A 14463-nucleotide genomic window follows, 5' to 3' on the forward strand; every position below is an offset into this window, starting at 1 on the left:
GACATTTTGGAATAGATAACTCTTTGTTGTAGGGGACTGCTGTGCATTGTGGAATGTTTAACAGCATCTCTAGCCTCTATACACTAGATGTCACTAACATCCCCTGCCCCAGAGATGGTCATGAAAACCAAAAATGTCTCGAGACATTTTCAGGTATCCCCTGAGAAATGAAATTGCCTCCAGTTGAGAACCACTTTATTACCTGGTATGGTCAGTGGGTTGTCCTTATTTGCATTGCCTCAGATAATTTATGGCTCTGATAAACCTGAGCTTTCAGCTTGCTGCAAAAGTAGCAATCAAGGAGTTCGGTGTGTAAAAGGTAAAATAATATCTGTGTTTCTAGGCTTTATAACTACCCTGTATTTTGGATATGGATAAATTTCTTTCTGGAAAGAGCCACCTATTTGAAAAATTTTCTCCAAACAAGATTGACTCATATCCCTATCACTCCCAGCCATCATGATCCTCTCTCTCTTTCTGGAGCTCTATAGGACACATATGATTCTTCCATAAGATATCACTGCAGATATTTGAATAAAGTTATACTGTATTCCTAAGGGTTCTTTTTATTTGTACATCATTTTAGCATTGGAAGGGATTTTATTATTTCAGCTTTCTTTAAAAGTGTGTGTTTGCACACTTTGTTTCCTCTGTCTTTCTGGCTGAGGAAACTGAGGCACAAGTAATTTTAAATAAATGACAAATCATCACATGGTTAGTAAATAGTCAACATTCAGTCCAGTGTCTTTCCAGTTCTTCAGATGTCTTCCCTTCCAGTGTGTTAGCTTGCTGAATACATGAGCCTTGTCTGGCTTATCCAGCGCTGAGTTCCTGGTCCCTAGAACAGTATCTGGAACACATCGTAGGCATCTACTACGTATTTGTTGAATTTCTTACTTGACCTGCTTTCAAAACTCTCTTCCATCTGGTACGCTTCTCTTCTGGAAAGAATCTTGATTTCTTTTTTTCAATGAAAATGACACTAAGAGCTGAGTTTAGTGTTCCAGATGTGGCATAGTAATTGATGCAAGCTCTTATCCTGCTGTGTCTGCATATGATATTTCTGCTAATACAGTGTAACAGTATCTTAGATTAAGCTTTTAGTCATTTAGACTCTTTAGCCTTTTTTCATATGAACATTGAGCCATAGTGTCTCCATTTTGTACTTTTGTAGTATTTTTTAACGTTTGAGGTATTTATCTCAGCACTGATCATTTACTATTGTAAAAGTAAAATAGCCTGTTAATAATATGTGTAAATTCTGCACGTTTTCCTTCTTAAAGAAGGTCCTGGCTCTGCACATGCTTCTCACATGTAATTCAGTCATGGTCATGGCCTGTAACTTAATTTAAGAAATGGTTTAGATCCTCCACAGACACCTGGATACTCTGATTTATGAATTTTTCCCTGGGCATGACTGCCTCTTTTCTTTGGCCAATGCACATATCCCTGTTTGAATTCCTACTGACATTTTCAGTGTGGAAGATCAGTTAATAATTAATGAATGGGTTATTTTTCTTACATTTCTAGCTAAAAAGTATATTTCTTCTTTAGCATGTTATTTCTAACTTTATGTAACCCACTACTGGTCACTAATTAAAAGGTATTTGAATTGAAACATTTATTTACATTTTTCAGGTCTTTCTCCCTAGTTTTATTGAGATGTAATTAACCCACAGCACTGTATAAATTTAGTACAGCATAGTAACTTACATATGTTGTGAAATGATTACCACAGTAAGTTTAGTTCACATTCATCATCACATATACATACAAAAAAAAAAGGTTTTTTCCTTATAATGAGAACTCAGGATCTACTTTCTTAACAACTTTCTATACAGAAATGTTAATTATAGTCATCATATTGTACATCCCCAGTATTTATTTAACTGAAAATTTATGCCTTTTGACCACTTTCATTCAAATCTCCCAACCTTCACTCCCTGCCTTTGCTAACCACAAATTGGATCTCTTTTTCTGTGAGTTTTTCTGTTTTTTTTTTTTTAATTCCACAAATAAGCGAGACCATATAGTATTTGTCTTTCTCTGACTTATTTCACCTAGCATAATGCCTTCAAAGTCCACCTATGTTGTCCCAAATGGCGGGATTTCCTTTTTTTCAATGGTTAAATAATATTCCTCTGTGTGTGTGTGCGCGCGCACGTGTATACCCCACAATTTCACAACCCGCTTAAGTGGTTTCCATGCCGTGGCTATTGTAAATAATGCTTCAGTGACCATAGGGGTGCAGATACATCTTTGACACAGTGTTTTCATTTTCTTCGGATAAATACCCCAAAGTGGAATTGCTGGATCATATGGTAATTCTATCTTTAATTTTTTGAGGAACGTCCATACTGTTTTCCATAGTGGCTGCACCAATTAAATCCCACCAGTAGTGCACAGGAGTTCCCTTGTCTTTACATCCTCACCAGCATTTATCTTGTCTTTTTGACGATAGCCATTCTGACAGGTGTGAGGTGATATCTCATTGTGGTTTTGATTTTCATTTCCCTGATGATTTAGTGATGTGAACACTTTTTCATGTACCTGTTGGCCATTTGTATATGTTCTTTGGAAAAATGTTTATTCATGTCCTTTGCCCCTTTTTAAATTGGACTTTGGTTCTTGCTATTGAGATGTATGAATTCTTTATGTATCTTGGCTATTAACCTCTTTTCAATTTATGTTTTGTGAATTTTTTTTCCCATTCCCTAGGTTGTCTTTTCATTTTGTCAGTCATTTCTTTTGCTGTGCAGAAGCTTTTTAGTTTAAAAAACATCCCGCTTGTTATTTTGTTATTTGTGATTTAGGTGTCATATACAAAAAAATCATTGCTGAGACCCATGTCAAGGAACTTTTTCACTGTTTTCTTCTGGAAGCTTTGTGGTTTTCAGTCTTAACGTTTAAGTCTTTAATCCATTTCAAGTTAATTATTGTGAGTGGTGTAGGATTTCTCAAGTCTTACATTTTATATTAGGCAGCCATGCTGGAACAAAATTTACATGCTGATACCTGAGATTAAGATATGACATAGTTAAGCTGTTATTTACTTTTTGGAAATGATTAATAAATAGATAATTTTTATATCTGCTAATTATTCTCTGATCTATGCTTCTATGTAAAGGCTGCATCAGGGAAGAACAGTCAAATTTAGTTACATGTTAGTAAATAAATTTGTTTAATGAATGTTTTACCTTGGTCTAAGATATTAACCTCAACTTAGAATAGAAAAAAAAAGTTTAATGGGAGCATACAGTAAAAACAGCATTTATTAAATACATTTGATAAGATATTTGTTGTGAAATTTTAAATATAAAAACGAACAGTATTTGTAAGTTTCGCTATATTTTTTTTCCTGTAGTGACTTTCTTGTAGTACATTAGATCGCTGTTCTTCCCCGCTGAGGACGCAAACCTTCATGTTCTTGGGCATAATAACAAATGCATTTCTCAAACTTATACACTGAGAATAATTGCCACGTGTTCTAGATAGACATCTCTACCTTTTATCTTTGAAAGACAGCCTGTTTACTTGGACATTTTTATTATGAATGCATAGCTGCTGGATATTCTCCTATCTGTTATTTGCGTATATGTGCATATGAAGGCATACATGTCAAACCCAGATATTTTTGTTTCCTTTGAAGGTAAAAGGGGTAGTGTTTTCTAAGAATAGAGAGAAAGGTGGTATTGGATCCAGAATATAATTGTTGGATTTTTGGTTGAATGTCATCCATAATTATAGTGTCAACATGACATATACCATAGTATCTCTGTAACTGAAACACATTTTCCATGATTGAAATTTTCTCACAGACTTCTTTCTCTGTTTTATTAGTGTTCTTCAGGCGTAATACTTGCATTCTATAACTTAAAAGAGATGGAATGCCATTAAAGGAAAAAGAAAAACTTAAAATTAAACTGTTAAATACAGAGATTGCCTATATAGCATAATTCATCTATTCTAAGAACTTATTTTTAGTTTTTAACTTTTCTGAAATTGGGGGTGCATCTTATTTGTATGTTGTCTTATAGTTGACAGTGAGTTTACATTCCTTGTGGTACATAAAGTAATGATGCATCTTACAATTGATAATGTCACTGATTCTATGAAATATTGAGTGTATATGTATGTGGGATGTTGTGTTAAATGAGTTGCTCACTGTATGTATTTGTGAGAGCTATAGACTAAATATTTTATCCCTAATGTTTTCACATTTGGAATGCTGTTTTTAACATAGTAGTTAGCCTTATAGTAAAGCTTTTAGTAGATTTTCAGTTAAACTTTATTAGATTATATAAGAATAATTTAACTGTTGAAAAATAATTTTTATTTGCTTTTTGAGCTTAATTATTTTAATCTTACACTTCCTATTGAATGTTTCTGCTTGTACCACACATTTGGTGATATAAAATATGTCCCTTTATTTTTTCAGTTTTTTTTTAAGTAAGATTTTTTTTTACTCGTTTACAATAAAGTAATGAAGTTATAAAAGGCATATATTACTGTGAAAAGAACATACACTCCATTTTGCTGATTCAAAATTTTTTTAATAATAGATTTGTTTTTAAAAGTTTAATAGCTATTATCCTGATTCTCTGATTCTTACAAGGAGATGTCATATTTTTGTTTTTGTTTTTGTTTTTTAGAGTCTTACATTTAAAGAAAAAGTGACAAGCCTTAAATTTAAAGAAAAACCTACAGACCTAGAGACAAGAAGCTATAAGTATCTTCTTTTGTCCATGGTGAAACTAATTCATGCAGATCCGAAGCTCTTGCTTTGTGTAAGTATTTTTTTATGAAATGGCTTGAAATTACTACACTAACTTAGTTCGGTTTAACTGAAATTTAAAGATCTTGGAGGTGATTGTTAGCTCAAGAACACATACTGATCCTTTCTGATGATATGTGGAACCCAAGGCATCCCTAAAAAAATGAACTTATGGGTAATACTAATATAATTAGATCAGCTTTCTTAACCTTTTGTCTTAATTTTACTTATCATTAAACTAACATACTTTGGTGAAGTCTTCTGTCCATTCCCTGCTACCAGATTATATATTCAGGTGTAATCCGGGGTTGGGGGTGGAGATAATGAAGCAACCATAAATCGAGTGTTTCCTATATCTACACAGCTGGTTTTTTAAATCTCCAGTTGCTAAAAAAACAAAACAAAACAAAACTCCAACTGCTATTTCAACCAGTTTATTTTCAGCAGCTTTCTGTCCCTCTTTCCTCCTGTCATCAACCTTTTATCGCTGACTTTGCCTCCATACACTGTATGTTGGAAGGAGAAGAAGATAAAAATGGGTATGGTTAGCACTCAGTTATTGTGGTAACTCTGCTGTTACAGCCTGAGGTGGTATTAGATTCCTGAGAGCATCACTGTAGTACACAAGATAATTAGGAACTAACAAATGTGGGTGATAATTATATGAAATGATTAAAGACACGAGCTGTGGAGACAGATTAGCTGTGTGATTTGGGTGACTTAATCGCTCCAGCTTTATTTTTCTTATCTGAAATATTGTGATGATAGTAAATAGTTCCTGAGAGAGATTGTAAAGCAGGCTGAGATGTTACAAGTCATGCTTTTAGGAACAGTGCATAATAAATGCATAAAAAGCACTAAGTAAATGTTAGTTATTATTACTATTAGTGAAATACAGTTAATGCCCCAAACATGAGATATATATTGTGAAATTCATAGGATAACATATTTAACATCTGTGGATTTTCTCCAGTCCTTGGGGAGCAGCATCCAGAGAGATTTCCTGTTGTTTAGCAACAGGCTTTTAAGTGCTAAGGGTACTTTTAATTTTGATGGTATGTTTTTCAAATTGCTGTACTGTAAGAGTTCATAACTAGATGTCTGCAGTTTCAAGACTTTTATGAACCCCCTGAATTTAAAAACATGTAAATATGTGTGTATTTTTTTCTGGGGAGAGAGAAGAGAGACAATTCCCTAAAGGGTTAGTGACTTCCCAAAAGAAGACCTGTGTTGTTTTGAACTCGTTGAAAAGCCCATCCAACTTTGGGAGTCTAATAGAGTGAATTGTTAAAATTTTGGTGTGGAAAAATTCCTAAAATCTATCAGTAGGACTCCATGAAAGGAATGAAATACCTTTTTTCTCATTTTTTTGGTTATGTAGCTCAAGTTACTTCTGTTAATTCATCATGCATGTCATGTATTAGCACCACTGTTTGCATGTCTGTGGTTCAGGAACAAATGCATCAAAGAGATCAGTGCCTTCTGTGTTAAATATTTTATTGCCAAGGACCAAGAATTTAATCAAAGGCATGTTATTTTCCGAATTTGAAATTTAGCAAGCAGAAAAAGATCATTTAAAATTAAAATTATTTTCTTTGCTGCCATCTAGTGGTTAAACAACTTTTCTCAGAGTAACTGAAGGTGAGTTAAAATAGTGAAAGATTCATTGTAAACACTTGATTATTTTGTATTTTAGCTAAAAAAAACTGTATCTTAGTAAATAGGAGAAACATAGGGATAACTATTAAATTATCTAAGTCATGGTATTTTAAAGTAATGTGATTTTATTATCTTCCATATTTATCCTAATCCATATTACTCTCGATTTTTCAAGACTTCTGATTGCTTAGCTTACATCATCTCCTACCTCACTTTAATCATTTCTCTGCACTAAAGTTATGATGATCTCTTCAAAAAGTGAATCTTATGCTTCCTGCCCAGTTTAAAACCTTTTAGTTGAAATTGCTCTTGGGATAAAGACCAAACTCCAAATAGATGATGAGGTCATGCAAAATTTGATGCCCACCTACTGCTTCTGCACCATCTAGCATTATGTTTGTCTTCTTTACTCTAGTCTTGATGACTCTCTTTCGCTCTCTGTTACCACATTCATTCATACCTGTCCATGCACTTGCAGTTCCCTCTGCCTGGAGTGTGCTTCCCTCTCCTCTTCACAAAGTAATCCCTGTGAATTCTGAGCTGTTATCACTGCCCTAAAGAAGCCTTCCTGACTATAACACATTTCCCTGCTACAGTTGCTCATAGTAGCATATAACTTTATAGTTCTTATCTCATTTGAAATTTAAACTTGTTGATCTGATTATTTTATTGCTGTTTGTCTTTCCTGCCAGATTACAAGCTCCAAGAGGGTAGGAAACACATCGTTTTTATTTCCTGTGTCTTTGGTGTTTGATAAATGTTATTGGGTTATTAATGAATGAATGTAAATGTCAGAAAATAGGCTAACAGTTTTGGATTATAGATATACTGGGGTAAGAGCTTACCTTAACCATTGTAATGGGAAAGAGTCTGTAGCCAACAAAATAATATACAGGCGCTAGTTGCATTGGCCTCACTTAAATGAACCATATATGCTTGAAGTGTAAATAGATTCTTCCAAGACACAGGCTTTTTAGTCTCTTTAAGTAGTGGGCATTCACATTTATAGATACTGTTTTGCTTTGGATACAATGTATTTCCACAATGAAAAAGGCTGAAGTGTGGGTATCCGGAGACCTGTATTTGGGTAGATCCTTTGTGCTAGACAAGAGGGCTTCATGGATAATTGGGTAGTCCTCATCAAGCATGCATGTTCTTTGCCTTTTATCACAATAATTTTAAGATCTAAAACTGTAAGTTCCAAATCAGAAGTATCTTATTTAGCCCTGTAGTGTTGCTGAAAAAAAATTATATACTGCTATTGATTGATGAAATTGATGTAATTTCTTAATTGGAAAGCTAATACCTAGTTTTTGTTTTCTTTTAATTAGAATTTCTTTGGATATTATTCACATTAACGAACAAGTATAGAAGTAGATTTAGAGAATTCTTAACAAAAGTAGTTTTGATTTTTTAAAAAAAATTTCCACAATTATTTTTATTGAGATGTAATTTACATACTATAAAATGTACCATTTTAGTATACAGTTCACTGGTTTTTGTTATATTTTTTGATGTGCAGTCATCACCACTATCTGGTTCTAGAACATTTTCATCACCTCAAAAATAAACCTAAAACCCATTAGTAATCAGTCTCCATTCCCTCCACCTTTCAGTCCCTGCCCAATGATTTTTTTAAATTGAAATTTGCTTCTTTTTTTGCAGAATCCAAGAAAACAGGGGCCTGAAACCCAAGGCAGTACTGCAGAATTAATTACAGGGCTTGTGCAACTAGTCCCTCAGTCACATATGCCAGAGATTGCTCAGGAAGCAATGGAGGTAAGGGGAAAATGAATTCTAGGCTCTGGAAGGTAAGGTTGTAACTGTGAACATTCTTCTCTTTTTAAATTGTTTTTTCTATCCATTCCTTTAAAAAATTTTCTTTAATTTTTGTTTTATTAAAATTTTTTTAGTTTAATTTTTAAGAATTACTTTCCATTTACATTTATTATAAAATATTGTCTGTATTTCCCATGTTGTATAGTAGAGCCTATCTTACACCCAGTAGTTTGTGCCTCCCATTCTTCCACCCCTGTGTTGCTTCCCGCCCCCATTGGTAACCATTAGTTTGTTCTCTATTTCATGAGTCTGTTTCTTTCTGTTATCATCACTAGTTTGTTATATTTTTTAAATTCCACATGTAATTGATATCATACATATTTGTCTTTTTCTGTCTAACTTATTTCACTTAGCATAATGGCCTCTAGGTCCATCCATGTTACTACAAATGGCAAAATTTTTATTCTTTTTATGGCTGTATAGTATTCCATCATGTGTATGTATGTGTATATATATGCATACATATATATATACACATCACATCTTCTTTTTCTGTTCATCTGTTGATGGACACTTAAAGGTTTTTCAGATCTTGGCAATTGTAAATAATGCTGCTGTGAACATTGGGGTGTATGTATCTTTTCAGATTAGTGTTTTCATTTTTTTGGATATATACCCAGGAATGGAATTGCTGGGTCATATGGTAGTTCTGTTTTTAGTTTTTGCAAAACCTCCATACTGTTTTCCATAGTGGCTGTGCCAATTTACATTCCCACCAACAGTGTACAAGGGTTCCCTTTTCTCCATATCCTTGCCAGCATTTGTTATTTGTGTTCTTTTTGATGATAGCTATTCTGACAGGTGTGAGGTGATATCTCATTATGGCTTTGATTTACATTTCCCTGATGATTAGCGATGGTGAGCATCTTATCTTGTGCCTGTTGACCACTTGTAGTTCTTCTTTGGAAAAATATCTATTCAGTTCTGCCCGTTTTTCAATCAAATTGTTTGTTTTTTTGATGTTGAGTTGTAGAGCTGTGTATATATTTTGAACATTAGTCCCTTATTGGTCATACCATTTGCAAACATTTTCTCTTGTTTAGTAGGTTGTCTTTTCATTTTGTTGATGGTTTCCTTTGCTGTGCAAAAGCTTTTTTAAGTTTAATTAGGTCACATATGTTTATTTTTGCTTTCATTTCATTTGCTTTAGAAGGCAGAGCTAAAAAAATATTGCTACCATTTATGTTAAAGAGTGTTCTGCTTATGTTTTCCCCTAGGAGTTTTATGGTTTCTGGTCTTACATTTAGGTCTTTAATCCATTTTGAGTTTATTTTTGTATATGGTGTTGGAGAATGTTCTAATTTCATTCTTTTACGTATAGCTGTCCAGTTTTCCCAGCACCAGTTGTTGAAGAGACTGTCTTTTCTCCATTATATATTCTTGTCTCCTTTGTCATAGTTTAATTGACCATAAGTGTATGTGTTTATTTCTGAGCTCTGTATCCTGTTCCACTGATCTATGTATCTCTTTTAGTGCCAATACCATACTGTTTTGATTACTATAGCTTTGTAATATAGCCTGAAGCGAGGAAGTATGATTCCTCGAGCTCCATTCTTCTTTTTCAAGATTGTTTCGACTATTCAGGGTCTTTTGTGTTTCCATACAAGTTTTTGTTCTAGTTCTGTGAAAAATGTCATTGGTATTTTAATACGGATTGCATAAAATGTGTAAATTGCCTTGGGTAGTATAGTCATTTTAATAATATTGATTCTTCCAATTCAATAACATAGTCTGTCTTTCCGTCTGCTTGTGCCATCTTCAATTTCTTTCATCAGTGTCTTACAGTTTTTGGATTACAGGTATTTTGCCTGCTTAGGTAGATTTACTCCTAGGTATTTTATTCTTGTTTAAGCAATGGTAAATGGAATTTTTTCCTTAATTTCTTTTTTCTGATCCTTTGTTGTTAGTGTATGGAAATGCAACAGATTTCTGTAGATTAATTTTGTATCCTGCAACTTTATCAGATTAATTGATGAGCTCTAGAAAGTAGTTTTTTTGGTAGAATCTTTAGGATTTTCTATGTAAAGTATCATGTCATCTGCAGACAGTGACAGTTTTACTTCCTCCTTTCCAATTTGGATTCCTTTTATTTCTTTTTCTTTTCTGATTGCTGTGATGAGAACTTCTAAACTCTGCTTAATGGAAGTGGCAAGAGTGGGCATCCTTGTCTTGTTCCTAATCTGAGAGAAAATGCTTTCAGCTCCTCATTGTTGAGTGTGATGTTAACTGTGGGTTTGTCATATATGGCCTTTATTATGTTGGGGTGTTTTCCCTCCATGCCTGCTTTCTGGAGAGTTTTTTATCATACATGGATGTTGATATTGTCAAAAACTTTTTCTGCATTTACGGAGATCATCATATGGTTTTTATTGTTTAGTTTGTTAAAATGATGTACTACGTTGATATGCGGATATTGAAAAATCCTTGCATCCCTGGGATAAATCCTACTTGATCATAGTGTATGTTTGATCCTTTTAATGTATTGTTGAATTCAGTTTGCCCATATTTTGGGGGGAATTTTTGCATTTATGTTCATCAATGGTATTAGTCTGTAATTTGTGCGTGTATGTGATCTCTTTTTTGATTTGTCTGGTTTTGGTATCAGGGTGATAGTAGCCTCATAGAATGAGTTTGTAAGCATTCCTTCCTCTCCAGTTTTTTAGACTAGTTTGAAAAGGATAATTGTTAACCCTTCTCAAAATATTTGGTGTATTAATCTTCTCTAAATGGTGGAATTCACCTGTGAAGCCATCTGGTCCTGGATTTTTGTTTGTTGAGAATTTTTTTTACTATTGATTCAATTTCATTACTGGTTATGATCTGTTCATATTTCCTATTTCTCCTTGATTCAGTCTTGGAGATTATACATTTCTAGGAATTTGTCCAATTTTTTCTGAGTTGTTTATTTTATTGGATATAATTGTTTATAGTAACGTCTATGATCCTTTGTATTTCTGTGGTGTCAGTAGGAACATTTTCTTTTTCTTTTTCTTTTTCTGATTTTATATTTTAGGCCCTCTCCCTTTTTTTCCCAGCAAAAGGTTTATCAGTTTTGTTTATCTTTTCAGAGAACGAGGTTTTAGTTTCATTGATCTTTTCTGTTTTTTTTTTAGTCTCTATTTCATTTATTTCTGCTCTAATCTTTATGATTTCTTTCCTTCTATTAACTTTGTTTGCTCTTCTTTCTCTAGTTGCTTTAGGTGTGAGGTTAGGTTGTTTATTTGAGGGTGTTCTTGTTTCCTGAGGTAAGCTTGGATTGCTATAAACTTCCCTCTTAGAACTGCTTTTGCTGCGTCCCAGAGGTTTTGGATTGTCATGTTTTCATTTTCATTTGTTTCTAATTATTTTTTTCTTTCCTCTTTGATTTCTTCAGTGATCCACTGGTTGTTTAGTAGCATAGTGTTTAGCTTCCACCTGATTGTGGTTTTTGCAGGTTTTTTCTTGGAGTTGATTTCTAATCTCATAGCATTGTGGTCAGAAAAGATGCTTGATATGATTCCAGTTTTCTTAAATTTACTTGCTTTGTGGGACAGCAGGTAATCTATCCTGGAGAATGTTCCATGTGCACTTGAGAAGAATGTGTATTCTGCTTCTTTTGAATGGAATGCTCTATAAATACCAGTTAAGTCCATCAGGCCTAATGTGTCATTTAAGGCCTGTATTTCCTTATTGATTTTCTGTCTGGATGATATGTCCATTGATGTAAGTGGGAAATTAAACTCTCCCACTACTATTATGTTACTGTTGATTTCTCCTTTTATGTCTGTTAACAGTTGCCTTATATATTGAGGTGCTCCTATGTTGGGTGCATGTATGTTTACAGTTGTTACATTTTTACAATTGTGATATTGGGTAATTCCCCTGGACACCCAGACCCCATGAGTTTAACACTGAAGGTGGTCTGCTTGCCCCAAACATGTTTTGAATTCAGCCTCTAGATCAGTGGTTTATAAGGACCTTTAAGGCTCGGTAAGCATAGTACTCTGTAGCAAGGATTGTCCACACTATGGAAGAGAACCCCAATAGAGAGAACATCATGAAAGTCTGAAGGAATTACACTGTCAAAGATGCCATCATTGTGCTGTGGAACCATCAAGCCCAAACAATAAATTCTTACTGGAGAAAATTATGTCCATGTGTTCTGCATGACTTTATAGTATCAATGAAAGAGCCAGTCAAGGAAATCATGTAAGAGATTGTGGGTATGGCAAAAAAGGGGGTTGGGGGGAGGGTTTTGAAGATACAGATCTTGGAGCAATTCAAAAGCTAACAGACATCACACCAGAGGAGTTAACAGAGGATGACTTGGTAGATGTGAGTGCTTTCAAACCAGTGCCAGAGGATGAGGAAGAAGATGTAGTAGAAGCAGTGCAAGAAAACAAGTGGCTATTAGATGATCTGGCAGAATGGTTTCAATTATTCAAGACTGCTTTTGTCTTCTTTTATGACATGGACCCTTCTATGTATGGGCTCTGAAACTAAAACAGTTTCAGAAGGTGGAAGGACTGGTACCATAGAGAAACATTTTTAAAGAAATGAAAACAAAGTTTGGTGTAAATTGTGATGTATTTCCATAGAGTTACACCGAGTTTTTCCACCTCTCCTGCTTCCCCTTCCATCTCTTCCTACTCTGCCACCCCTGAGACAGCAAGATCGACACCTCTTCTGTCCCCCTCCTCCTCAGCCTACTCAACATGAAGAGATGAGGATTAAGACCTTTATAATAATCTAGTTCCACTTAATGAATAGTAAATCATCACGCCATACTGTTAATAAACTTATCTGTTGTGTGTATGTCTTCATGTAAAAATCCATTAATTGTACAGCAAGAACTGTATGAGTATGCCTCTCTGTCTCTCTCATGATTGGAGAAACTATATCAGCCTATCATCACAGATAAGTGGTTTTTAAAAATGTAACAATGCTTCCAGTACTGTATTATGAATATGACTATAATACTGTATGCCATAAAATTTTTATAATTATTGATTCTTCAGTGTATAGGCTAAGCTACTGAAATGTAATCATGTCAGTTACACTAGGCTATCATAAAGCGATCATGTTATTGCTGCTTAATTATCAATGCATGAATTTTTATACTAGTAAATAAATATGAATTTTTCATATTCTCTTTTAACTTTTACCTCAGGTGTTAGTAATAACATCTACAGTGTTTTATGTCATAGAAGACAATATTGTAGATACTAACAGATGGATGATTCATCTTGTAAATAGGATGTAAACTTACAGTATTGATCAGTACAGTACTGTAAATGTATTTTCTTTATGATTTCTTAATAACATTTACTTTTTACTAGCTTACTTTATTGTAAGAATATAGTATATAATACATATGACATACAAAATATGTGTTAATCAACTGTTTCAGTTATTGGTAAGGCTTCCAGGTAACAGTAGGCTATTAGTAGTTAAGTTTTTAGAGAGTAGAAAGTTATATGTGGATTTTCTACTGCATGAGGGGTCAGTGCCCCTAACATTGTTCAGGGGTCAACTGTACTTTGTTTTCATTCATATTCTGCTAGTAGGAATGTAAATTAGTACAGCCATTATTAAAAATTGTTTTGCAGTATCTGCAAAAGCTAAGCATATGACTTAGCCTCCACTGCTCAGTGTGTATCCAACAGAAATGCATATGTATATTTACCAAAAGAGACATACAGAAATATTAATAGTAGTATAATTTGTGATAACCCAGAAAGCTGCAAACAACTCAAATGTATCAACAGTAGAATAGGTAAGTGGTTTTGGATTTATGCATTCCATTGATTACAATGTAAAAAGAACAAGCTACTGCTGAGTGCAAAGCATGGATGAATCTCACAGACATATTGAGTGAAAACAGCAAAACACAAAAGAAAACATGCTGTATAATTCCCTTTACATAAAGTTCATAATGGGCAGAAGTATCTGTGGCTATAGAAGTCAGAAAGCAGCTACTTTTGTCAAGAGGTAATGACTAGAAGAGAATGTGAAAAAAGCTTCTGGGTGTTGATAATGTTGATCTGGGTAATGGTTATATGAGGCATATACATTTGTGAAAATTCATTGACTTATGTATTTAAGACTTGCTGCTTTGTTGTTTATTCTTCATTTTACCTAAAATGTTTCAACACTCATTGTTACACTCATTGCTTGTATTTGTGCTCTTGATCCTATAAAATAATAGATTC

General features: G+C 33.9%; 1 protein-coding gene across 4 annotated transcripts in view; it reads left to right on the forward strand.

Annotated features, from left to right (window-relative positions):
* The window catches only part of NF1 (neurofibromin 1), a 224956-nt gene that overhangs the window by 79515 nt on the left and 130978 nt on the right, over nucleotides 1-14463 (forward strand). For all 4 annotated transcript variants that reach the window (XM_031468338.2, XM_031468339.2, XM_064495894.1 and 1 more), the window contains exons 13-14: nucleotides 4653-4787; nucleotides 8099-8212. In XM_031468338.2, the coding sequence (XP_031324198.1) occupies nucleotides 4653-4787; nucleotides 8099-8212 (249 nt within the window). The remainder of the gene's footprint in view (nucleotides 1-4652; nucleotides 4788-8098; nucleotides 8213-14463) is intronic.

This window comes from Camelus dromedarius, chromosome 16, assembly GCF_036321535.1.
Source record: "Camelus dromedarius isolate mCamDro1 chromosome 16, mCamDro1.pat, whole genome shotgun sequence".
In the NCBI taxonomy this organism is placed as follows: Eukaryota; Metazoa; Chordata; class Mammalia; order Artiodactyla; family Camelidae; genus Camelus; species Camelus dromedarius.